This window comes from Cyclopterus lumpus, chromosome 6 (assembly GCF_009769545.1).
Source record: "Cyclopterus lumpus isolate fCycLum1 chromosome 6, fCycLum1.pri, whole genome shotgun sequence".
Lineage (NCBI taxonomy): Eukaryota > Metazoa > Chordata > Actinopteri > Perciformes > Cyclopteridae > Cyclopterus > Cyclopterus lumpus.
Window position 1 is genome coordinate 11,484,087 of NC_046971.1, and position 26,689 is coordinate 11,510,775.

The window sequence follows — 26,689 nt, forward strand, 5'->3', positions numbered from 1 at the left end:
AAATAGTTCATCTCAACGAAAAGCGGTTGGAAGTGCTGTTTGTTTTCTGCTCCGAGTCCGTTGTGGGCTCAGGACTCGTGCTATTAACACAATTAAAGTGGAAATCTATCATTGGCAGGGAAAGATGAAGCAGCAGGAGCAGAACTCTCACTGTTTTCTGTCACAGCCTCAGCTGTGTGCACACACTCTGCTCACACACTGCCATCTTTCACTCAGCCAGGCACTTGCCTCCTCGCCCACTGCGCCCACCAGGCCCAGGGAGCACATGCCACTGCCAAACATCCATTTACTCCCCGCAGGACTCCCACCTATCTGAAGTGGGCCTGTCATTGAGACGCGTTTAAATTTCACTACACTGAATGCTGGGCGCACAGGTGAATACGTGTTATTTGGTCAGCTACACACAAGAACACACACAATGCACGTAATTAAATGCTTAGTTTAAAATCAGCTTTGATAATTTCTCCGTTAACACCCTGTCACGCTGACCGACTAGACTCAACAGAGGGTGGTAATTGCTTCCCTGTTGAGAGGCCGGTAGCTTGCAAAGGTGTGTGTGTGTGTGTGTGTGTGTGTGGAATTACTGTACGACACATGTCCACTGGATTCAGCGAGTGAAAGCTGAAAAACACACATACTCAACAGCCACAATACACAGTAAGTGAGCATCTACAAGTCTTTGTTTACCTGAGTGGACATAGGGTCAAACTGTGTGAGCAAACATACAAACATAAATTGGCTAATATACGAGCAGCATGACCTGATGACCAGAGATATCTTCTCTCAGCAAAAAATCCCACCAACATCTTAGCCTGGAGGCAGGTTTAATGCTTACCTGCAGATGCTGCCTTTGTCTTTGAAGTGGAGCGATGGATGCAGCACAACAGATGGAGATGTTGGATGCTTTCAGGAATTATTAATGGCACGCTATGATCCCAAATGACCTTCAGCAAATAGTCTCCCAGCACTGGAGTACACAGGCAGCCCTGCACATCCATATTGTATTCAGACAACACACCTGGGTCAATGGAGAAACACCAAGCCATCATTACTGTACTTGGAGCACTAATCCAGTCGGGAAACTTTGCCTCCGTTTTCACTCAAATGCATCGAAGAAGCATCCAATCAAATGAAATACAATTGTATGTTTCAGGAATAGATTTGAGATTTATGCAGCAAACCCTAATTCCGTAAAGCCCAATTTGTTTCCCACACAATGGGAACCATACACTGGAATTAATCTGCAGAAAGCCTTTCCTGTAGTTTTAAAAATAAACCCCTCATCAATGGAGGCTTTTATGGTTGCTCAAGGGATATATATATTGTGACATCAAATCTATCTGATGGACATACATCAGTAACAGACATAAAATATCTGTTGCCTATGGATAACATTCAGTTTACAGTACAAACTGAACAAAATGAACAATCTCTGGGTCGCCTTGGAGAGAAACTGAGCTGCTGAAATACACCACCTCCGCTTTTCCCTTTAGTGTGATGGAGCCAAGGTAAAAAAACTCAAGGAAACATGATTATGTTAATGCTTTTATGTCGGGAAATAAACACCTCACAATGCTGGGATATTAAAATAAAATTCTGGACCAAAACAAGAAACACACAGATGTGTATAGTTTTTGATTTACAGTAAACAGGATCATCTAATTCATGAGCGTAAGACATGTAGTGACTGCAGTGGATGGTTTACTGTTCTTTCCCTCTACTACATGACATGACATGAGAAAATTACTGTTAGCGTCTCCAATAAACAGATGTTAATTTGTTTTACAGAGCGACTGGTAAAACTTGACATATAAAATTGTGCTTTTCAGGACATTCATTTAATATGCGCTTGAAAATGCATGGAGTTAGCATGTGATTTACAGTGCGGCTACTAATTGTTCAATCAGCAACTGGGACTGCCCTCTAGGCACATTCATGTAGAAACAAAATTAATTTACAATGGTTGCAATTAAAGCCCGAAGCTATCTATATTTGATCCCTGGCAGACTTGTTTTACACACCAGATTGAGCCATTGTTTTACTTTAAAGAAAGCCAATATGTTGGACCTTGTTGAAGCAATACTTTGGGTGTTGGGTACCATTTACAGTACAGTATATTGTACACCTCACCGCTGCACTTGGAATAGCAGAAAGAGTTCTTGGGTAAGCCAATGAACATAACAATAGTCAGGCCAACACTATGCGTCACTGCCATGTGTAACTGTGTGTGGAAGGTGAATGAGAGGCAAGCAGGAAAGCCTTTTGGCCCTCGACTCGACTGTGTACATCAACAGTACAGGGCCAAGTGAGTGTTTTACACCTGTATGGGTTTAATTGGAGTTATACAGTTCCTATATTTAGGAGAATTGTGGAATATTAGGCTGAGGCGAGAATGCCCTGCCATGTTTGTACAGTATATGCAAGGTCTGCAGCCTTCAGTTTCCAGAGAATAAATACTGTGGTGGTGCTCTCATAAGACACTGCATGTCTTCAAAGAGCTACATCTAAGGGAGGAATTGATCAGACACTTTTTCTCACACTCGGTAAGAGTAGAAAGGAATACATTATTCGAACAGTGTCTATCTCCTCATATACACAGCCTCTGATTAATTACCTTAGGGCTCTCTAATGAGAATGTGTAAATTAATACAATGTTAATCTACTATGTATACCATGTTTACTCAAGTTTGGTGAGGTTCAAGAAAAAAACAAAATCCCTGATGTATAAATTATAATAATCCCACATCAGAAGATAGAAGGAAAAAAAATCCATGCTGAGATCAAAGCAGAACGGCCCGATGCAATCATGTGTCAAAAGATGAAAAAAACAACTTCCTTACCCACTCAAGTGGGCAAGGTATGTCAAACGTACAGTAGTTTGATCATCCTCAATTAGAGAAAAATCTGCTTTACCTATCTCCCATCATGCCTTTGCCTGTTTCCCCTCTTACCTTTGGTTTATCCGCAGTGACAGCTGATATGAGCCTGATACGGGACATGTGACGAAATATATTAAAAATACTTTGCAATGTGCTTCATGTAACAAATACATTTCACTGAAATACAAATCTAAGCATGATGATACTGACATTTCTCAATTTATTCCATACAAATGTATGAAACTTAACTTAACTGTTATACGCGATTTGCATAAATGTATAAAATACATAAACAATCATTTAATTTGATATACATGTAATAAAGACTTATCATAAAAACAAATAACATACCATGAAACAAATTCACACACAAACATGCACAGTCTGGGAGAACCTTCCAACCCATCACTTCTCAGACACTGTGGTTGAGACTCGGGCGTCTTTCATCACAGCAGTGTAACACCTTCAAACATTTCTTTTACACGAGGAAGCAGAGCTCAGACAATAGCCATTTGTTTACCGAGACTGAGGGAGTCACATCTGGAAGTCCATTAACTGCAGAAACAGGCGGTAACAATAAGCCTTTAAATACAAATACACAAGAGCAAGTGACATTGTTCTTCCTCAGTTTATAAACTATGTGCACTAGTGTAATATTGTTGGTAATATTTTTGTTTCAATGCATGACTGTTTTGTTGGTGAACAACAAAACATTTAAGCATTCAAGAAATAAGCAGTAACACTGTGGGTGCTTCTTATGACAGTTAGACGTCATTAGCAGTGGGCTGTGCAGCTTTGAGAGTAATTGAGAATGCTTTGTTTGGGCAGATTCCTCCTCTGTTGCCCAAAGTCACACATTAAAGAGATTAAAACAGCCTTCAGCACAGTAGGAACAGGGCGGTCTTCCTCTCCTCTCCAACTATTGACAAAAACAAAACTTAGAAGCGACAGCTGCTGATTTGTAACTAAGCGATAGATCCCTGCAAGCAAATAAAGCAGTCGTGCCAGTCTTTTTGCTAGAAAAACTCTATTTGTTTCCTTGTGACAGAAATCCATCGAACGCCATATAAACCCTTAAAAGTTTACATAAGGTTTTTTTTTTTTGAGGAGCCATTTCTTTCAATTTGTATATTGAATTCTGTGAGCTCTGAAAATGAGCTAAGGGAGAACTTTTTTACATCACGGAGGAAGATCCTTTCTTTGCCTAAATTAGGCTCCTGGAAGAGGGTGATCACAAGCACAGCCTGAGACTTTGAGCGAGGGTCTCTGCTGACGCTGCTGTTGTCGAGGCTGGACTGGGCTGAGCAGCCAGGTTGACAACGACCTGCGCTCAGCACTAGGAACGCTCTCATCCAGAAACAAGAAGCCCAGGGGAACAAAGACAACAATATGCCAAAATACCCACTTGAAAACAACAAAACAACACAAAAAGGCTCAAAAAGAGTCAGTGGTGGGTGATTGCCAGCTGCACTCCAGATTACCAGGCTCTCCGAGAGTCTTTCAGCAAACCCTGAGAGCCGTAGCATCATCTACAGCTCCTTAATCAGTTCAGTTGGGGAGGGATGGATCCTGACATGCAAAAGGCTCAGCACGATGGGGAATAAACTCATAATCAGCAATCAGATATTCCACATTGCTCAAGGGGGCGGGGAGCTCATCTCAGATAGGTCAAGGATCTCTCCACAGCCAGTTAACCCCTTTGCTCCCGCTGGGAAACATGCACGCTCTCATTGTCTAGGACACGCATTGTTTAGTTGGCTCTGCTGCCTGACTTGCTGAATTACCATGTTGAGCCAGACACGTGCAAAGGAGTGCATCCTTTTTCTCTTGTATATAACTGTGTAAATACGGTTTCAATGGCAAAAACAAACTCTACAAGTGCATAAATGGGATTGGAGTTCATTAAAGCAGCATGTCCCTGAATAAGCCATGTGCGGCGCCTTTAAACAAAGTTCATTGCCTTGCACATTCTATTTCCTTTCATCTTTGCAATTAGCACTGAAACAGCATTTCTTTTATTTCAAATGAATGCATGTGCATAAAAATCAATCTTAAGCAGTCTGTTCAAGCAAGGCTGTTTTTCTTTGTTATTTATGATGATAAAATTCCTTTCATGCATCTTAGTTTGGGTGAGGGGGGCCTAATGCTGCTAACCTTGAGTTACTTTTCACTCCGGCCTGCACAGGTTCCTCTGGGAGATTCAAACATTCCCTATTACAATGTGCTGCAGCAATGACAGCAAAGTTAGGAGACTGGAGCAACTTAAAAAATATTATTATTATTTGTCTATCTTGAACAGCACCCCCTAGTGCTTGGGAGGATTCACAATCTTTGTTTTTCGATCAGCGCAGACGCCAGATCATACAAGTGTAATTGATGCCATCCAACAAGTAGAACCCCTAATGGCCTCTGCTGGGACACGTAATCAAACGCCTCACAAACTTCTCTCCCTTTTGTAATCTAACGTCGGAGCGCATGTTGTGATCTTTGTTATAACGCTGCCTGCTCCCTCATCTCATCAAAATTCTGTACACCTCTCATTTTTCATCCTTTGTTCCACGCCAGGGTCCTTAGATGCCGCAGTCGCTCTCCATGGAGCAGAGGGGAGTGTGACTTAGTACGCTGTGACCTCTGACACCTTCCAAGCTCCCTGACTATACAGCATGCCGTTGCTGCAACTCTGACAATGTCATCCCTATTTACAATGTCTTAATACAAATTCCATAGACATTCATATGTGCAACCGAGGTCATCACTTTCAATAAAGTTTACAGAACATGGCTGTACCACATGTCCATCGCAAAAGTGCTGTGTTAGCCATAATAGTGACAGCTCTCATCAGCGGCTGTCACAGAGCTCCTTTTTGGTCACCATAGGTCACATTAACAGCAGAAAAGAACTCCACTCTCATCTCACCTCTGCTGCGCTGACACATGAGGAGGATAAAGGGAATGAACCACACAAACAATACTCCTTTTCTTGCCTGCTGCCGGCATGCTTACCAAGCAGGGAGATCTGATTACAACGGAGAAGAGAGCAGCTTGGTGTTTCATGGAAAAGCAGGTCAACTGAGAGCGCTGTCAGAGCTCGGGAGTCACCGGCCTGATGGAGGAGGAAGAAAAGCTATCGCACGCGGATGGATGGAGGTTTGTCTCCAGCAGTACAGTAATGGGCTTTATTTACTCTCCCATTAAAACCAGAAAGGATGGGACGAATGATGGAAGCGAGAGGGCTGAGCATACGACTCAAGGGAGAGATGCATTAGTGTTGTCTGGTGTTCCTCCTCACCTTCTACCGCTTTTCGGTTTCTCCCCGGTCTCCCCCTGGCTCACACACAAGAGACAGAGCTGCCCCATTGCCAACAACTAACTCCTTATGTTTTTCTGTCCTCAGTGTTTGAGTCAGACAAAACGCAAAATCAATAATGCTTTTTCTCCCCCATTTCCTCTTTGATGCAACTTCAAAAAGCCAATGGACAGCCCTCAAGAGGCCCACAGAGAGAAAAAGCCAATGGTACGAAACACGTTAAGAATGAAAGTACAGGGGGAAAAACTTCACTCTTCAATCTCTTAAAACACTGTTAACTTCTGAGCCTCAAGGGGCAAAGCCTATGAGGGTAAAACAGGACAAGTCAGGCTAAAGAAATGTTATTTATTCTTATTCTGAATATATTATGAAGTCCACAGAGTATGCACAGTAAGTACTGTAACTGACCAAAAATAACAACTAATTAGAATGTAAAGGGAACGGTTTCTGTGAACCGTGAAATACATCCAATGCCGACTCACTTCACAGTCTACAGTGGAAGCTACGGGAAAAAAAAGAGTAAAAAAAAAAGTGAAATGTTCTTTAACTTCATGGACTGTGGTATATGATTATCTAAGGAGTGCTGACAGTGGGAGTATTCTATCAGCAGCTAAATGCTGCATGACAGGAAGACACTTCAAAGGATCTATAAGTGACTCCTGAAATACTGAGTGAAAGTAACTCAGGAAATTACCCTTAAGTTAGAGGCGTTTGACTAAACCCAGCTCAGTTTTTTATCTGACTGGGGAGCCAAATTGAGAATCCGAATGAACAAAAATCCTCTCATGTAGCCCAATGCTTATCTTGTTTGTTGTCCCCTGCTGTTTGATTGGGCATGGGACAGGAGGGTCATTCAACCTCGCCTGTGATTGGACTAATCTGTCAAAGCCACAAGGTGTGACTGACAAGATGAGATGACAGAGCGGCCTGCCACACTTCCAAGGGCTTGGATGGAGTCACAGATTAATGTTTATACAAACTATACTCAGTTCTGAGTATAAACAGACTATTCATTTGTATTTGGTTGCTGCAAAAGACTCTTCTAGTCTCCTCCATATACTGTATAGAATAGCATATTTGTATCAATACCTTTTAAAGTAAAAAAGCATGTACTTTTTTTGCATTATGCAGATAAATATTTTGTTTTAAATAATTTTGTAAATATTGTATTCTTGTTGTATCCTGATTATTAGTAACATGATTGATTATTATGTTATTTATAATAATACAATCATAATTACTAAAAGATGAATTGTAACATCACAAACAATACTAACTATAACTAGTAACTCAAAACAAAAACTATCCTCTCCAGAGTGCACCTCCCCATCCTCCCAACTTCTATGGAGCTAAATCAAAAATCCATGCTCTCAATGGGCAGTCAATATCTCATTAACTAGTCCCTCCAGACACAGCCAGGCGGCCAGGATGTTGGTCTCAGTGTGCGCAGCAGAGACTGGCACACCTCACACACTTTAATAACCTGTGGGGACGCCATTCCCCTTCTTCAGCCAGCTAAGAGGCAACCGAGAGGGCTAAAGCACGCAGCCTCCATCTGTCAGAGGGACTCTCTCTTTCCTCTGCTCGGATATTATCTTTTGAATTTGACTGTAACATGGAGCAAGAAGTTGAAATTAAATCAAATCATGAGATATTTAATTTGAGGTGTAATGTTATCAATATGGGAATTATGTTCACATTCAAAGTCAAATTATTTTGATCGGATGAAAAATAAATATGAATACTTCTTAAAATACTCTCTTTGTAAATGGGGCTTTTATTTTAAATCCTTGCAGGTGACTTGTGCTATATTTGCCTTCACCTTAATCGGTGGCGATTTTTCTTTTAGCTCTTCATGTCCTCAGTCCCTAACTGGATAATAGCCAATCTTGTTAACCTCTGCTTTAATGTGTGAGAGCCTGCAGCACTGGGAAGTGAGCACCTCAATCGGCCACTGATAGAAAGAGACAAAGAGTACCAAATCTACAGCAAATATTTACAGCCTTGTTAACATAGCCTTACAGCGCCTATCACAAGATATTTGGCTTTAGCTTCTCTACGGCCCCAGAACATTTTTTACAGTCTGGTACACACTCGTGTTAAATCACATATTAATGTGCAGCCTGCATGCACTAGGCCTCGCTTTCAATGCTTTTAAAAAGAAGTACTCAGATCCTTTATTTTACTAGAAGTACCAATACTAAAATGTAAAAGTACTCAGTGTTAAGTAAAGTTATAAGAATTAACTGGAAAATGTGCAATACAATAATTTAAGTACCCAACGCGTAGAAATAGCCCCTATGGTTGCATTTAGTATAACTAACCATAGTTATCTTTTTATTTTTTTAATCTGCTGGTTATTTTCGGGATCAATCCATTTCGTAAAACCTAAGAAAATAGTTTGATATGTCAATCAAAATTACCCAGAGCTCAAAGGGACACCTTGAAATGTCTTTTTTTCCTTTTACCAAAAAACAGTCCAAACTTCTAAATGATTCCGTTTCGTATAATTTAGGTTAAGGATTCACTGACTAATCATCATTGGTTACATATAGTTGAGCAGTAAATTTTTACAACACATCATATTTTAAATGATCTGCAATGTCTTTCTTTTGTTTTGCACGTAGAATCTTAATTTGTCAGGTCACTACTGTCAGATGAATGTAGTGCGGTAAGACATTTGGAGTAGAAGTATAACGTGTGAAAAAAAGTAATCAGTTACATTCTGCACCGCTATGTATACCTCGTCACAATTATGCTCTTTATGAAGAGGTAATTATATGTACTATGGATGAGATGCACGTTTTACCTTTTCTGTCAATCTACACATCAAACAACTTTCTTTAATTATGTAATTGGAATTTTCATCCTAATTGTGCTGAGTAGGCTGGCTAATTTGCATGGGGTAATGAGAGGATGTTTCCATTACAGGTAATTAGGTACTTGAGAGGCAGTGGTGTGGTAGAGAGGCTGAATAGAGAGGAAGAGGAGGGTAAGAGGGGGGAGGGGGTGCAGAGTACAGACAAAGCCACAGAGACAGAGATGTTTGGTATAATATATTAGCATTATTTTGGGAGTGCACAGTATGAAACACATTTTATTTTTTAAATCAAGGAAAAAGGCACATGCAGTATGAACAACATTAACATAATAACAAAGTCATGTTCTGTTCATCCATCTCACTGAGTTTCAGGAAGAAATTACTACTGCCATTTAAATTAGTTTCCAATTATACAGCTGGTTCATATTCTAATTTAATTTCTGACATTGCTACAGTGTCCTATCATGACACCAGCAGCTCCTATCCAACTGAACGTACCAATAAGGGGTGAGACCGAGCACAAAGTAGACATACAGACTGGCAAAATAGGCATAAACATCTTAACATGTTTACGGCTGATGAACACAGAAAAAAGGTACACATTAAAATGTCGTGTCTCTGCCGCACTTTAAGAAAGTCATAGAAAAGCTACACAACAGTCGATTCTGTCCAAAACCAATATGATTTCATAAAGCCCTTCACAATAAACTGCATAAAGGACATTAGGTCAAAGGCCATTTTTCATATGCATCTCATTGAAAATGAGCTACAGGACTGCTCTTCCTCTCAATTTCACAACTGACTGTGAGCCTCACTTCATAAATGAATTCTCACACTGTAATCGATAGGGGAAAACTAGAAGGAATTAACACTACGGTCAGAGTCTCACACAAAGAGCACGATATTTAACTGCATCTAGATGGAAAACTTAATATGTAAATACATAAACTGTAATTAGGATAAGCTGAAATGGTTACCATCAATAATACTAATATTGATAGTAATATATAAATTTAAAAAAACTATTTTACAACAGATGAATTATTCAAATATATATATAATTTTTTTTCTTTTATATTCAATTTATTATTTATTTATATTAATATGTAGAATTTTGAAAATGCTCCACTGCTTTTTTGTCTGAACGTAAATACCATAAAAAAGCACAAATGTAAATATATTTCTGGACAGATGGAAGACCAAAAAAGCATCATTGAGTATCAAATTAAATGATCATTACTGACATTTATCCTTCAACACAGAATGACAGCTGCCTGAGTCTCATCGATGTTATTGTATTTGACTGTATTATGAGTGCATATGAGCACATTTGTTTTGATGTGGTTGTTCACATTTCTCTACATGGAAGAATGAGTGCATTCATATGTGCGAGAAGCGTGATTATGTGCGCGTGTGCAAGCATGCATGAGAGAAGTGTGTGCTGTACTGTATGTCTGACTGCACTTTCAGTGTCTGTCTGTGCGGATGTGTGTGCGCATGTATGCCCGTATGATGTTGGGGGTGGAAGAGCTCGGATTAAGCATACTAGATCAACATCACAGCGACTGGGAGGACACAGTCCGGCTCTCATGGCCACATATGTAAACCCGACTACCCTGAAAAATAGGTCAGTGGAACACAACACACTCACACACACAGATATACACACACACATGCACCAGTATCAACTCAAAGAATCACAGTCTGCCAGTCGCGCCAGTGCCTTGTCGCCCGTCTGCGACCCATGTTCAACACTGCCACGCACATCTTCCCGTGGAACAGACACATCCTCTGGACTGGAACAACAGGATTAGGAACGGGACAGAAAGGAATAGCAACACGAGCCCCCCCTTTACGACCCTTTGCCCCCTGTCTCTGCATGCTACCTCACATTTATGCTAAAAAAACTTCTCAGGAGCTGTGCTTGTCAAAGACGTGCAACGATTACACCGGCTGTGGTTTTGACCGCACACCAGACAACAGTAGCAGCGAGAAAACACATATACACACACACACACTCGCGCACACACGCACGCACACACGCACACACACACGCACACACACACGCGCAGGAATCAAAGCAAAATACCTTTACATATTTTTTAGAAGTTAAATAAGTCTAGCTCAGTTTTCTCTTTCTGAATAAAGAACATAAAAGACATCTGTTCATGCATGAAAAGAAACATTAGAAAAGCTTAATTCACTTTGCACGCATTCAGAAGCACAGTATTACTGTATTCCTCCCTCCCTCTCTCCCCCTGTCACACTCATGCCTTGCAAATGAAATTGCAAAGAGTTGGCAGGCTATGAATAGCGGAGCCGTACTTCCCTACTTGTTACTCAGAGTGCAGGATCAGCATGCATATTTCTCTTACCTTTCATAGCTGAAATCACAAAATACATCATTAAGCTTCGAGTCCATAAGAGAACAACTATCACCAGCGCAAAGCCCTCCACTGCTGTCTCAGCAGCAGCTGGCCAGCACAGCTCTGTCTCTCAGCCTCGAGCATGACCACACCAGAATCCATGTGACTGTGGACATCAGTGTTCATGTCTGACTGCTCCCCACCCACAAGCCTTTGATTGGCACAGCATGCAGCCAGTAGGGGCGCTGAGAGCTCAGGCAGGGAAGCTGGCCGTCTTCCCACTGATTGCAGTCAGAGCCTTGTTATACCGGCTTGCTAGACACAGCACACTCACTATCTTCTCTGGCATATCTTTTTAGTGCAAGGATAAAGTCAAGAACCAGTTCCAGCAGACATTGGTTTATCACACTCTTGTTCTGTCCTTTTAACTCTGTTGGTTTTCTGCTTTAGAAAAAACAGTGCTATCTCAAGGATAAAAAAAATAAAGATTTTTATTTTTATTTTAAAGTAAAAAAGGGGATACGTGGCTACACAGGGATGAGAGAGGTGAAGCAGGAAAATAGCCCAGGAAACAAAACAGAGCGGAAGTAATAAAAGGAAAGTGGAGAGGATGGATAAGAGGGGAATGTGTAATTTTTCTGTGGCTCAAAGACCGAAGTGCTCCGCTCTCCTCCTCCTCCCTGTCTGTAGATATGAGTGATCAGTGTGAGGCCAGATGTCTGCAAACAGCGGTGGGCGCTACACAGAGAGAGGACGAGTGGAGCCTCAGCTTCTTCCCATGACCTCTCAGAGGACCTGCATACCCTTCTCTCTCACACACACACACTCCGACGGCTCTCACACACTCTTTTTTGACAGGTGAAGAAGGGGAGATAGTGACGGAAGGGTTTGGATGATCCCTTCCACCCCACAGCGACCGGGCAATGAGTTTCTTGCTATCATTTCTCCTTCTCTCCCTCCTGTGCCCCTCACTCTCGCCCCCTGCTTCCCATTCCAGTCCCTACCTCTCTGTCTCTCTCTCTCTCTCTCTCTCCTCCCCCACTCCTCGCTCATCCTCTCTCATATGATAATCTGTTCTGACTCCTAACCAGCTGCCTCTCTCTGATACAATATTCTGGTTTTAGTGCAATCCAGCCTTGGCCTAACCACGTTGCATTTGGCATTTCCATGAATAAGCTGGCGATCATATCATCTTGTCTCAAGACAAACATCATGCAGCTTCAGTTTCAGGCAATGCAATATTTGACATCAAAAAATTACAGGAAAAATATTTTTTTTACACCACCAATATTTCGAATTTGGATATTTTAGAGCCTGATTTCAAAATTGTATATAATTGTATCACTATATCTTTGCCACAAGATTATGAAGCTTTCACATGGACAGAATTTCAACATTGCATTTTTGGATACATTATTGTATTCCTGTTTTACACACTAAATATCTATCTGAATTTGATGCCTTCTATTGTGGTTTATTAAATGAATAAAGGTGCTTCTAACCACATACACAATGGAAATGAGGACTCAGCAGCTTGCAACATAAATCTTCCCATGACAATGTTTCATTAGGACCTCTATGATCCATTAGAGGCACTAAACACATTAACTCACATTGAGTCAACACTGGTCTCTTATTGCACACCGTCTAATGAACAAAATATCATTCAGAGGCTGATAGCATCAAATGGAGCGTGCTTGGGATACAAACTACACATAGACAGGCTCTGGGAAACTATTCAAAACAATGTGACGTCAGAGACAGAGCCGTTGACTCATTTCAATGTTGTCGTTTCCCCACTAGATCTTCAAAGTTCACCAGATTCAGAGCCAGGGCCTACGCAGGGACCTGTTTAACTGCCACTATCTGTGGTCGTCCCTCACAAACCAGCTGCTCCATCAGTGTACCAACCGTGGCTCGACACACAGCGGCTTAACGCTGAGCTATGGTTAAGGGGGGGGAAAAGAACAACATGATACTGTAGGAGGAGTTGCGCCTGTTGGCTGGTTATCCAAGAACATCTGAGAGGAGGATAACATCCTTATTACCGTCTGAGAGTCAGGAGAGAGAGATATACATATAACATATCTTCACTATCCATCTGCTTAAAGGGTTGGTTCACCCAGATTACAAAACAAAAAGCACATTACATTCCACCAAAAAAAACCTAACAAATGACAGTTTTGCACATTATCCACAGTAACTTGGAAACTTTCTGCAGGCAAATAATATTTCAAACTTTTTCTTTTGGGGGCAGTCCTGGGGCTTCAGTGTGTAAGTCACCAACCACGGAACGCAATGTACGTAGTCCAAATGGAGCTGGGGATCCGCATCGCTCCGTCCTCTTATTTCTTGTGGCTATCTAATTAAGGAATACTGTGAGCCTCACAAACAAAATTGTACAATTTCTGTTCTTAATTTTGGTGAACTTTCCCTTTAAGAAAAACATTAAACTAATAAAACCAATCTTGATGTTGTTCTACTCTTTTAGCTCTACAACACATATAGTGCCTGCAACTGTATATAATTGTGCTTAAAAGCCCAGGCCTCCCAAAGGAGAAATGTCTCCAGCAAAGCTGCTTCATTTGCTCTTGATCACACTCTCTCCCTTGACTGCTCCACATTACCAGTGACAGTATGCCAATACACTGCTGATAGTTGTTCATTAGGGCATTGATTAAGCCACAAAGGCTCTGATGGTCAAATGTCTGTGGGTATTAATGTGCGGATCACTGTAGCCGTCAATACGATCATTTTAGTCAATCATTTCTTTTAGTCTAAAAATAGAAATCGTGAAAGTGAAGTTGCTATGTCTCCAAGAGGGAGAAACTTTCTGGTACGTACACTAAATTTGTGCATTTAGACAAGCCCAGTCATGTGTGTCACACTCTTCTTGGATTAATTCAAGCAAATGTATTTACTGTAAACAAGCTCTGTGGAATGGAATTCAATTGAGATGAGGTGGAGAGCATCCACTGGTGCCCCTGGAGGAGAGGAGAGGACCAGAGCTGATAATGGCCTCATTAGCAGTCTGTCAGTAGCCATTCCATGCACAGACTCACCATGCAGCTGATCCATTTTAACTCTTACAGCTCTGGACCAGCCTCAAAACTGTCCTCTGCGTGCTGTTGCACTCTGCGGCCTTTGACACCACAGGATAAACAATTATGGACTTCTTCATTGTGTGTGGCAATCTCATTGTGAGGTATTTTAGAGAGTTGAGGCTTATATTCCACCACCTGGGTGTTTGGAGGCACTACACCAGCCTGAAGCAGCGGTAGAATTAACAAGCTTCAACAGGCACTCCATGAAAACAATACAGATCAATTTAATAGAGATGCCAAAGAGTGGAGGGCATAATATTAGAACCATAACAGCACTGGCCCACACCACACAATCATAAACCAATTTAGGGCCATTCCAGGCAATTTCCTGGGGGCTTCCACTTGTGGGAAGACTTCAATAAATCACACAGACAACAAAGGGAATATCTATTTCAGTGAAAATAGAGGACACTATTGGGTTATGTCCAGAGGACTGAGCAGGGTTGCATTTAAAGACACGTTTGAATAAGAGAAGTGAGAGTTTAAAAACATACTACATGCCGCTGCTGTGCCTGGGTTTCATGGTGTAATGTGGAGCTACAGGAAATGCTGTTCACTCATTACAGCTAATGGGTTTTCCATGGAGCAAAGCCGTGTGTAGCAAGATAGCAGCTGTGGGTAAGTCGCGTGCTTTCTGCAATCTTAACAGTTACTGTGAACTCTGATCAGATGACTATATACACTGCCCTTCATCCTTTATATACACAGCTCAGCACTATTCTCTCTTTCTATCTGTCACTCAATACAAACACACAAGAACAATATTTATAGAACAGGAGGGTCAAGATGAATAAACCTGAAAGCATATCATTCCTACATAGGTGAAGTGTACACCCGTCAACTGTCATGTAATCTGAATCAACAACAGTACTTATAGTGAATGGTTGACAAGGCTATAGCCTTTTGTTTTACTGCCACGGTTATTTATAGAGTGAAATTTAAATCGTTTTTTGAACCAACACAAAAATAAGAGCCTCTGGTATTTCCAAATCAATTCAATCAAAAGTTTCTGTACAAAATAAATAAATACAAGTGCTGTATCACCGTGGTAACAAAGCCACATTGCCCTCGCATGTATTGACCACGCTTCACATTTAAGGCAGACTTGCATGCCTGCCTCACATTAAATGACCCCTAGCATGTATGAGTGAGGTGGTGACAAGAGGCTTTGAACAATATAATAAGCACTGTACTTCAATGAAAAACATCAAACACCCTCAGCTCCTTTTTAGTCGCTATTTTGTTTAGCGGCTGCGTAGTAGTTGCTGTTCTTTCTCAGCTAGACTTGAACTAAGTGAAATGCCAGGCCGTTTCTGTCTGTCTTTGGGCACTTCAGCAGCAACACAAGTGTTTACAATCTTCCCACTGGAACTGAATGTTCAATTGATTGATACAGCCTTAAAGAAATATGCACCCTCATACATTCAACAAAGGTTGTCATTTAAGTGACTGGAATATATCAGTTTATTTATTTGGTTTATCAAATGAAAAGGCAGTGGTAAAGAAGGATCATCAGCACTGCTGGAGTGCTATCAATTTTTCAATAGATCAATAGAAATCAGATTTAACAATGAATTGCATCGCATCCCCTTTGTGCGAAGCTGCCCTTGGGGACAGAAAGGAAAGGGATAGGAGGATCGAGAGAGAAGGAGCGAAAGGGAGATTATCACAGGCATGGCAGTCTGTGTGAGAGGCTTAGCCTGGCTAGGCAGGGAGGTGGAACCCTGTGAATTCTAATGAACTGGCAAGACTCCCCCAAAACCAGCTCCATGGCATGAGGACGACAGGAGGGAAGGAGGCGGTGATTAGGAAGGCGCAGCCCCTCCACGGCAAACCAAACAGAGCAGGTCATTTTCCCTGTGATAATTATGGCTATAACCAGGCATGAGGGATTGATAATGGACCTGCTTATTCTTCATGCCCTGCAAAGGCAACCACTGAGCCTGTCAAGGGTCAAAGCATGATGTTGTTGGTTTTGTTTCTTCTGTTGGTCGGGTGACTGGTAAGAGTTGCAATAGCTGATGAAAAGGGCAGAAGGGGAACTTGGCCTTTGAGGGAGAAGTTAACGAATGAACTTCATTATTGAGGAGCATACCAGGGAGACCCCCCGGAGTGTGTGATGTATTACCGAGCGTCAAACTTACACACTCCCCCAACATCACCAATATAGCCTGACATCAGCTCTTGGGGGAGGTAGGCGTGTAAACTAAAATAGTTAACCTTCTGGCTTGAGGCTATAGAAGGAAAGAAGAGAACAGAGAAACAAACTGTGATGTACAATATTTGCCTCAATAGAGTGGCTTTCAATAAAAAAAAAAAAAAAGAAAAAATATTTTAAAACCTCGAAATTACTCAATAATTCTCTGGCATTTAGGCTGAACAATTTCACCATTATTCTCTCTATTGAAACACCAAAGTGAGTAATGAGGCAGAGTGTTTTTCTGTGACTGCACAGCGCAGAAACCCTCCGAAGAAAACGGTTTCAGCTTAAACTAACACATATTTAATGTGTCTCTTTGACTTCAGGTAATGCAGTCGGTCCGGTGAGGCAGTCCAGAGCAACGCAATGTAGATCACTCTCATTTATTAAATAGAAGCTCTGAAGCGTGAAAGTAACTTTTCCTTAGTTCTATGAGCTTAATAAAAACAAGTGACCCACTAATGGGACCAATGTTTTCCTCAAGATTGAGGGAGATCTTCAGGCTATTCGCGATGTGCACCGCTTAGCCTTCCCCCAGATGGAGTTTCTCTATGGTGGACGGGACGAAGGAGCTCTTTTACTGAGCACACTCGCAACACTTTTACTCTTGACTTATGAGGATGCCATGGGTGCAGGGGAGTGATTCATCACTGGGTGTGCTCCTCTTGCACCCTCACACATTAGTAATGTGGTCCGCTGAGGAGGAGTTCTGTCATCAGTCTGTACCTGGACCCTCTGAACAAGGTAGGTCAACAGGAGGCGGCAGCGGCTGGCCCACTTTTAGTCTTTCACAGTACCTTTAAGTTTCCTCCAGCTCTGCCACAGCTGAGCCTGACGCACACAGTAAGACCAGTCTGGTCAAGGGGAGACTGTCTCAGTGCTGTAACTGGTGAACTCTCTATATCTGTTGACTCAGTGAAGCTTGTCCTCCCAGTGCCAAAGTACAGCAGGCCAAGTGAGACTTGGTGAGACGTTAAAGCAAAGGGAGATTAGTATCTTCATTCAAAATATGATGTGTTAAAAAGCAACAAAGAAAAACAAAGAAAAACAAACAAATGACTCATAGTTTGGAAGAAAAGTTCCCAGACTTATCCATCTGAAACTGCCTGGGGAAATTTCATCACAAGACTCCCTAGTCTTCTGTAATACAGCCGCAACAAAATAAGTGGCAAACACATGATCGTCTGTTCTTTCACAAAATGTAGCGCCACTTTAAGTCAGCATAAGCCTTTGACCTTAACATTGCAGGTAATGCACATTTAAATACCTACCTCAGTATTCATGTTTGTCATTTTACTTGTGAAGATTAGGTGTAAAAAGGCTATTTGAAACCAAAACACAGGATTAAAGGATAATGCTGCTCTGTGTCTTGTGAGTCGACCTTGATTCTGTAATCCAGCACAATACTGGAGAACAGCATATTTCTCTCTCTTGTACATTCAATACACTGTAGAACAGCTCACGCTGATGTAATGGCAAAAGCATAATGGCACCACGCTGAAAGAGAAAGTAATCTGAATTAAAGGGAACTTCATTGTAATATCTTTGTAATGGAAAATATTATTGATAGTACATTGATTATATATCAAAGGATGCTGGATGAATATATGAGCTGAATAATGTTGTTGCACGTAAGAGAGGAGTAAAAAAAAAAAAAAAGACAGTCAGGGGGAAAGCACATATAAGTGAATAGTTTTGAATCACGCAGACCGGCACTTTAATGACCAGGGTGAGAAATGAACTTGATCTTTAAAGTGAACCAACCTGCAGTCAGCCACGGACCGTGCCACTTAATCAGAGCGGACGCCGATTTAGCAAGGAGCTAACTACGCAGGAGGGACCCACTGTGGTGGCAAACACATTACAGAGCAGCGTGTCACCCGACTGGCGCAGGTACGTATACATGCTCTCCTCTCTTCCCCCAATCTGCCTTATTTTCCTGACTCCGTGTCTCTTTTCCTGTTTTTTTTTCCTTCTTCTTCTGCCGCAGACACAGTAGAACGAAAACCTGCCTTTGATGTCTGGGATCCTATAATGCTGAGCAGTAGAAATCCGCATGCCTGTTATCTGTAGAATCTTAATGATGACGGCTAACTTCACAATGGGTTAACCACATCCCTCTGTTCTCGCACTGCACACCCACAGAAACACAAATTAATAGCAACGGGAAAAAACAGCATTTCTCTAATAAAGCAGATTCAACAAAATGTGCACAACGCGATCAGCACAAATGTCAATGTATAACATCACGGAAAGCTTTTGCGAGCACTTCTGCTTTCTTCTCGGTCGATGTAACTTCTTTTTCTCCTTCGGTTTCTGAGCAGAATGACAATTGTTGTTGGAAAGACGTGATCCTTACTTCAAATGCATCCAACTACCTTTCAGTAAACATATGAAGCTCGGTATTCAAACAGACTATTTTGTCGTGTTTCACCCCAACATATTTATTTTTCTTTGTTGCACTGTGACAATCATTACTGATCGTGAAATGGTGCTTACATGATATTACAGAATCATTTTATTATGGGGGACATCTTACTCACTGCATGGTTTATTCAACAACATTCTTCTGAATAATTCAGGAATAAAATTATATATGTTCATTTTACTTGAGTTAATTCATGCATGATATTGCATCAGAATTTTCATATCCTAAAAGAAACATGATGGCATATTTCTGACAATAGATCTTTTTTTTTTTTCTTCACTTCAATTTAGTATAATTTGTCTCAAAAATGCCCTTCAGTGAGAAGTGAAGACAATCAAGATCAGATACATGCTGGTCAGAGTGATAAGCTCTGAGCATCGAGAGGACAGTCTATGTGTATGGCTGCGACTGAGGAACTGGATGATGGCACGAGGACATTTAATTATGGCCCCCATCTTAAAGCTTCCCCATCAGCATCAGTCAGGATCATATCTGGAGGAGCTCCATGACCTCCGCCTCTGTCGCCCTCCATGAATCAAACCTTTCATTACCCGCTGACACCCTTGTCCTGCGCTGAATGTGGGTACACCATGGGAAAGTGATGAGACATCGGAAACCTGATGAGTGACGGATAACCTGCGCTTCTGCAAAGGCTGGCCGGCTGTGTGCCGCCGCGAGCGCAAGGCCGGCCGTGCCCTCCCAGCCATGCCAACTGTTTCGCCTGGCAGACGGCAGCATCTCAGCACAGCCCACGGTCCCCGGCCCCTTTTCACCTGAGGTGGCAGACAGCCGGCAGAAGAGAAATCGCCAGCAGCAGATGGGGCCACTTACTTTGGCTGGCCCAGCCAAGCATTGTGTCCTTGTCACATGTCACTTACTCTTGTTTTCTGGTCTGACAACACTTCAAGACAGGGCCTTTCAGTTTTCAGTGAGATACAAAAGGGAAAGAGTTAGGAAAAGCTGACGAGGCCTCTCTTCACTCCGGCGCAAATTCTCTGAAAGAGCCGGCACCAAGAGAAGAACCAGATTAAAAGCCAACAAAAGCAGAACTCCCCCACAGAAAGCTGTTGTGCACCCCTACGGTTCCCCTAGCATTCTCCTCCTTATAAAACACCATGGGCCCCCAGGAGGTGATAAAAAGAAGCGTCCACACCCACAGAAACGTATGCAAAGAAAGTGCATGTAGAAAGGCTATTTGCAATTTTACAAAATGGCAGACATAATGCTTTTACTGAAAAATGAGGACCTGCCATATTGTGTTGGAGAGGAGAAAGTATGGCACCAGAGGAAAAATGGAGAAAAATCATGCTGGCCTGGTTTACGACAAATAGATAGCTCTATTGATTTCCTTTTTACAGTGACTGTCCATCCTTCACTGTTGTGATTACATTGACCCATTTCATGAAAAAAAAAAAAATAGCCGTCTGTTATAGATTATAACTGAATGTCCAAAAAGAATACTCTTTTTGTGGAACAAACAAATAGAGAAAGATGAAACATAACCTACGGTACAGAGGGAGAAAAAGATTGTGTCAATTTAAGCGTTCAATGTTGCTCTGGGAGGAGAGGAAACAACAAGTTCTTGTACCACGCTGAGAATCAAATAACTTCAGCAGAAAGAGCGGCGGTGCTTAGTGGCGCCCCGCATTGTCAACTTCAATCCTAACAAAAGGGCAACAACCTCAAAATGATTGTAATATTGCCCAACCAACGTTCAAACATAATAATGCCAATTCTACTAACGTGGAATTATGTTTAGTAGGAACAACAGAGTATAATGATAATCTAATGTACGGCATTGCGCTACTATATTTTTACAATATTTTTGTAATGTTTTTTACTCTAATTCACTCCAGCACAGTTCAGTGCTGTATGCTTTGTGCTGATGATTCCTCTGCGTCTGTGTGTATTGCTGTGTGCACTCGTCCTGCTCCACTATGCCTGTGCTGCGCGTCTCACTAGACTATCTCTCTCGCGTAGCTCAGGGGACTCTGGCTGGCTGATCTTCATTATCAGCCCGAGCTTAACAATGTTCTGGATGCACTTCCCACATGAGTGCAACTAACAAATCCCCACAGAGCTGAATAAAGGCAACAATGTGATGAAATACCTTCAAACAGCCACTGAGCATGGAAAACTGAGCTATGCAGAGACAACTCGCACTGCCCCGGGCGATTCCACAGGAGTGCGCCTGTTGCCAAGCAAAATTAGACAGCAACTGGGACATATTATTTGCCTAAATTGGCAATGTACAGCACTATTAAGGACCATAAATCTCATGTTTGATTAACTGAAAATACCTCAATTCACAGAGCCATGGCAATAGCATTTCTACCACTCAGAAATCCAAGCAGGCTCTGATGTCATTTAGATGCTTTACAGGGGGTAAAATCTGTATGTATGTGTGAACTCAAAGAGCATTATTGAGATTGATAAAGCTGTTAGAATATTGTTTCAAAAATACACAAGACTACATTTATGAGAGGAATCTCAAATGTACAAAAGCAAAAAAAGAATCTATAAACTCTAGCTTTATAACTTTGAGTTGAATCTCAATGACATTATTTCACTGTAACTCTGAGACAGTGCAGAAAAATCTAAATCGTCTGTTTCTTTTAAAACAGATTGGCTGTCCTATTACTATGTGAGTATGGATCTCTGACGAGAGAAACTCAATACAAGCTGCTAGCAAATAAATTAAGATGCAAGAGCAAGGCCATGTTTCTCAATCAGTGTAAGGAGTCTGTCATCACAATGGAGATAAATATAGGGTGAACGAACTGGGACTCTACAACGTATCTGTAAGACTGAAGAGGCAGCATCGTCTCGCTCCTTTTTTCTTTTCCCGGAGTTACATTCACTCCTACTACTGCCTCCCTCTGGCCACTCTATTCCCAATCTAAACTCAGACACACACTGCACATGCTGCATTAAAACAGGAGATTGGCAGAATATTGCAAACACCCCTGAAATATAATAAAATAAAACAACAATGCATTCATTATTTTTTAGCTTTTGTTAAGACTGCAAATTCCGCCCGATGGTGATTTTTTGGGGATTTTATTAGAATATTGTTTAGTGTGTATTTTTAAATACACTTTGTATGTTTTGTCTAATCTTTTGTGTACACTTAATGTAGATACTCAAGCCTTTGTTTTATTGTGTGTCATAGTCTGAACAGTAAGTCAGACAATCAGTATATTGTACTTCATCTGCAAGAGTGAGAGAGGATTAGCTCGAGGTAATCAGGAGATCTGCTCTGTTCGACGAAGAGCATCCTGGCTACACGACCTGTGTGTGTGTGTGTGTGTGTGTGTGTGTGTGTGTGTGTGTGTGAGCGTTAGCTAGCTTCCTGCTATTCGAGCTGTGGGACAGAGCCTCAGACTGCCGATGGTAGATTAGAGGTGAGACGTCTAATCTCAGTGTAATCAGCTGCTGCATCTGATCCTCCGCTCCACACCATCTCTCTCAACAGGTCCAAACAGGAACTCATCTCACAGCGACACAGCCTTTGCTGAGGTAAGACGGTGGCCGCGTGCGTGTATCTGGTGTCCGGCATCAAAGTGAGAGGAGAAAACAGCATAATAGGAAATTCAAGCCCTTAATCTTTTGCTGTAACCTGTCACAGGCAATTTTTATTATTATTGTTTAACAGCAACTTCTACTAAAAGTCAATAAAACAGAGCATATGTAAAACTGTCAGGGACATGTACAGGAAAACCACGGCTGACTTCTTGCTGAGAATTATAGCCTTGTGGTTAAAAAAAGTGCTGCCGAGGGGCCGCCCCTTATAAGAAATGAAGAAAGAAGGGGAGTCAGACGGAGAGAAGAGAGGTTGCTGCCTCACAAAGTAAATCTACTTAAGTCCTTAGCAGTCAGACTTGAGACAGGACATCGCAGTCATTGGCACAATGAGTATCTGTTTTCATCTAGAATACTTCCCCTTCTGATGGCTCTATGATTAGTCCAGTTGGTTGAATGACAGAGGAGGGAGAGAGGAGAGGAGAGGAGAGGAGAGGAGAGGAGAGGAGAGGAGAGGAGAGGAGAGGAGAGGAGAGTCTGCCAGTGAACAGCTGCCCCTGTAATTTATATTGATGAGGGGACTGGCATGGCGGGGAGCTTCCAGCAGTTTGATCACTCAGGCAGAGTGGGGAGTTAGTCAGAGACACGGCCCATCCCTGTGGTCGAGGAAGACCTCCTAACTCTGTGTACACACACACACACATACACACACACACATACACACACACACATACACACACACACACACACACACAGAGAGAGTAGCGGTGTGGACTGGCGTAGTGGGGAAGTCAATGTTTTCACTCCGAGAACCGGGATAGATCTACAGCCTGGCTATAACCATGTAGGGCAGAGCGATCACCATCATTATTACCATATAATCACCAGGCTTCTCTAAGAAAGACCTTCTCTCCATATTCTCAATGACCATTAACCAGCCCTTGAACTTGTTCTTGTGCACACAGTTCTGACGAGGTTCTACAGCCGCTTCCTGTCTGTGAGGCACAGCAATCAACTACTTGTTAATTGGCTTTACTTTGATTTCCTCACAAGGACACGATTTGAATATTTCCCACTGATATGAGACAGCGTGGTCCAGTCTCTGCCCAGGGCTTTGAACCCAAGACTCCTAAATCATGCTCTTTGATTTGAGCCCCCTTCCGGTGTTGAGGTGCTTAGCGCCGCACTAATTAAGATAGTGAGGTGGTGGATGGTGGGTCAAAGTGTTTCTGTGCTACCTTGAAGATATCCTGACACAAACACGAACATGCACAAATTAAAATATTTATACCAAAACCCCTCCAGACCAGCAAATAGCTTAACACACAATCATGCTGCTGTTTGACAGGTCTGTTTGAGTAAGGTAGACCTGTCTAGAAGATCGTATCCTTTGCCCTGCTGTCTGATGTAAGAAGGATCCGGGGTGTTTTACAGGGCGAGATGCAGCTTCTCACAATCTGAAACTCTTCGACCGCTCTTACAGAAAAGCCCTCTGGCCTTCCCTCTCCACAAGTTTCATCAGAGTGATCAGAGGGAAAGGATAGCCTTCAGGGCTAGTTTCTTCCGTTCACACAGTGGGGTATGAACACACATACACACACACAAAAAAAAATGCAGTACACCACACAAAAACGTTTTTACATGCCTTTTCGATTACACTTCACACGTGTCAAAATACGTACAAAATACAAATCTCCTGGATATCATTGATTTCTACGGGTTTGACTGTTCATCAATTCTGCATGAGTACACTAAAGTTGAAAAGGCACCGGTGGTGGTTAGACAAGGCGAAGCCTGTGTACTATTGTCGTTCAGCATAAAGAAGTATGTATCTTTCAATTGCAGTGATAGGATCTGTACATGAAGAATACAAACTCTTGGTAGTTAAGGCAGCTGTAAGAGGCAAACCACCACACAACACCACATCCGTGTTGCTCAGCTGCAGGCCTTGCAGAAAACAAAGAAGTGCTTCAGCACACTCTCTCCTTCAACTGTGCATGATTATCAGTCATATGACTGCATAGCATTTTAATTTCCTCTCTGGGGTTATCATCATATTCACTCCAGGATGGAGAAATACAAAACAGTTAAAGTGGATGGCACTGATCTAATTGAGGGTATTGATTTATTACAATACTAGTCAGGTAACAATATGCACATAGGCACTGATGAAAGAAAAGTCAACAGAAACAAGATGATCTTATCATCTCTACTGTATATGAGGTACGGAGAATTTGTTTCCCCCACATCAGTGTAGAATCATAGAATTAAATAACATTGCTTACAGCCTTAAAATTGTAATGCAACACAAATAAAAAAAATTCAAAAATCAGTGTACTCACAAGTATGGGTCTTCTTTGCTACCGAGATACCTGCAAAGAGAAAACAAGCAAACCATGAAAATAACCACCAAATAAAAACTTTACATGGCTCTGCGTATGGCTAACTGGTGATGATGGCGAGGAAGAGATCGACCTTGTGGTCCAACACACTGTCACTGTCCAAGGTCACTAAGGTGGCAGGCCCAGGGCTATTATGTGTGTAGGCTGGTGTGTGACCTACAGCCATGCTACATTAACATCCACGACAACGCGGTTGAAACTTTATCCTCTGCGGGCAATGAATGAAAAATTATACTTAAACAAACAACATTTGGAATGCTAATGTGTTGAGCAGCCGCACTGATTGGGCACGAGCACATGACTAACTAAGCCTGTGGCCCACAGCACCATGAAGGCACTTTGACCTCCCTGTTAGCTAGTTAATCTTTTATTTATATATTGAGATTAGGACCTCTTTTTCAAGAGACTGAACAAAAAACATATATGAAAGATAAAAGAATAAATATAAGCACAAATTATGGTACACAACATCAATTAACTCAGAATATAAAGAAAACAATTACATGTAGTATTTAAAAAATTTTTTAAAAGGGTGCTCGATACCAGCAGTGGGTGGAATACAAATCAGAGATCTTGAATCAGCGTAATGTTTTTTGTTTATTTATTATCATTTTGACAAGCGATTGATAAGTGATAATCATATCAAATCAAATCAATCAAAAATGTGAAGTTTCTAGTGGCACCATCTACATGTATTACAATGTGGAGTGGCATAGATTCTACATATTATTTACAGTACATATTGTGAGAATGAATCAGACCTGCAAACTCTAGAGGGGTGAAAAGGGTGACCATAACCAGTATTTTCTTCTAAATATACTTTACATACTGCTGGGGAGATTGTGAATTTTCCCCTGGGCACCAATGAAGCCATACCGATGAAATAATAGAGTTTTTAAATTCATAGAAATTAATAAATAAATAATTTTCTGTCTTAATTTGCAAAGTAAAAAGTACAATATTTGCCTCTGAGATGCAGTAGAGTATGAGTATAAAGTAGCAGGAAATACAAATATTCAAATAAAGTGCAAGTACCTTCAAATGTGCACTTAAGCACAGTTCCTGAACAAATGTATTTAATAACTTTCCATCAGGTTTGATAAGAGAATAAAAATCCCAGCACTGACAATGACTGGCAATTGATGGTAATCATTTTAATTGTTTACACTTCCATACATGTGAAATTATACTAGCTATAAAATTAAGGACAAGCATATTAGTGTTATATGTTATAAACACATGTTTAAGTGTCTTTGAGTATCACGAAAAGCGCTATATAAATTAAATGCATTATTATTATTATTAGCACTGAGGCGTCGAGGATGAAGGATCTACATTATTCTCATCCTTAAACCTCCAACAATTTACACTCACCAGTTTATTGTAAACCTCATGCTTAGAGATAATGTAATGATAGAGGTAGAAAAGATTTGATAAACCATATATGACATACAAGCAGTGATGTATGCAAGTTGCAAACTGCTTATCAAACAAGTGGCCAGTCTGACCAGTGAGTCAAAACTGGCTGAGGTGGAGCTGGGCCGCCACTGCTCATGCTGCCCTGCGCCGCCCCTTCGGGTGTCAACTCATTGAGTGAGCCACTTCGGCTTTTGCCGTCTGCAACATTGGTCTAATGCCCCAGGAGCCTGATGCGGACGAGT

At 41.5% G+C, this 26,689-nt stretch overlaps 1 protein-coding gene across 1 annotated transcript in view; it reads right to left on the reverse strand.

The window, feature by feature from the left end:
* roraa (RAR-related orphan receptor A, paralog a) overlaps positions 1-11,536 on the reverse strand; it is a 44,524-nt gene extending 32,988 nt beyond the window's left edge. Inside the window, exon 1 of the mRNA XM_034534109.1 lies at positions 11,382-11,536. Coding sequence (XP_034390000.1) covers positions 11,382-11,412 — 31 coding nt within the window. The 5' untranslated portion in view covers positions 11,413-11,536. The remainder of the gene's footprint in view (positions 1-11,381) is intronic.
* Between the last annotated feature and the right edge of the window lie 15,153 nt (positions 11,537-26,689).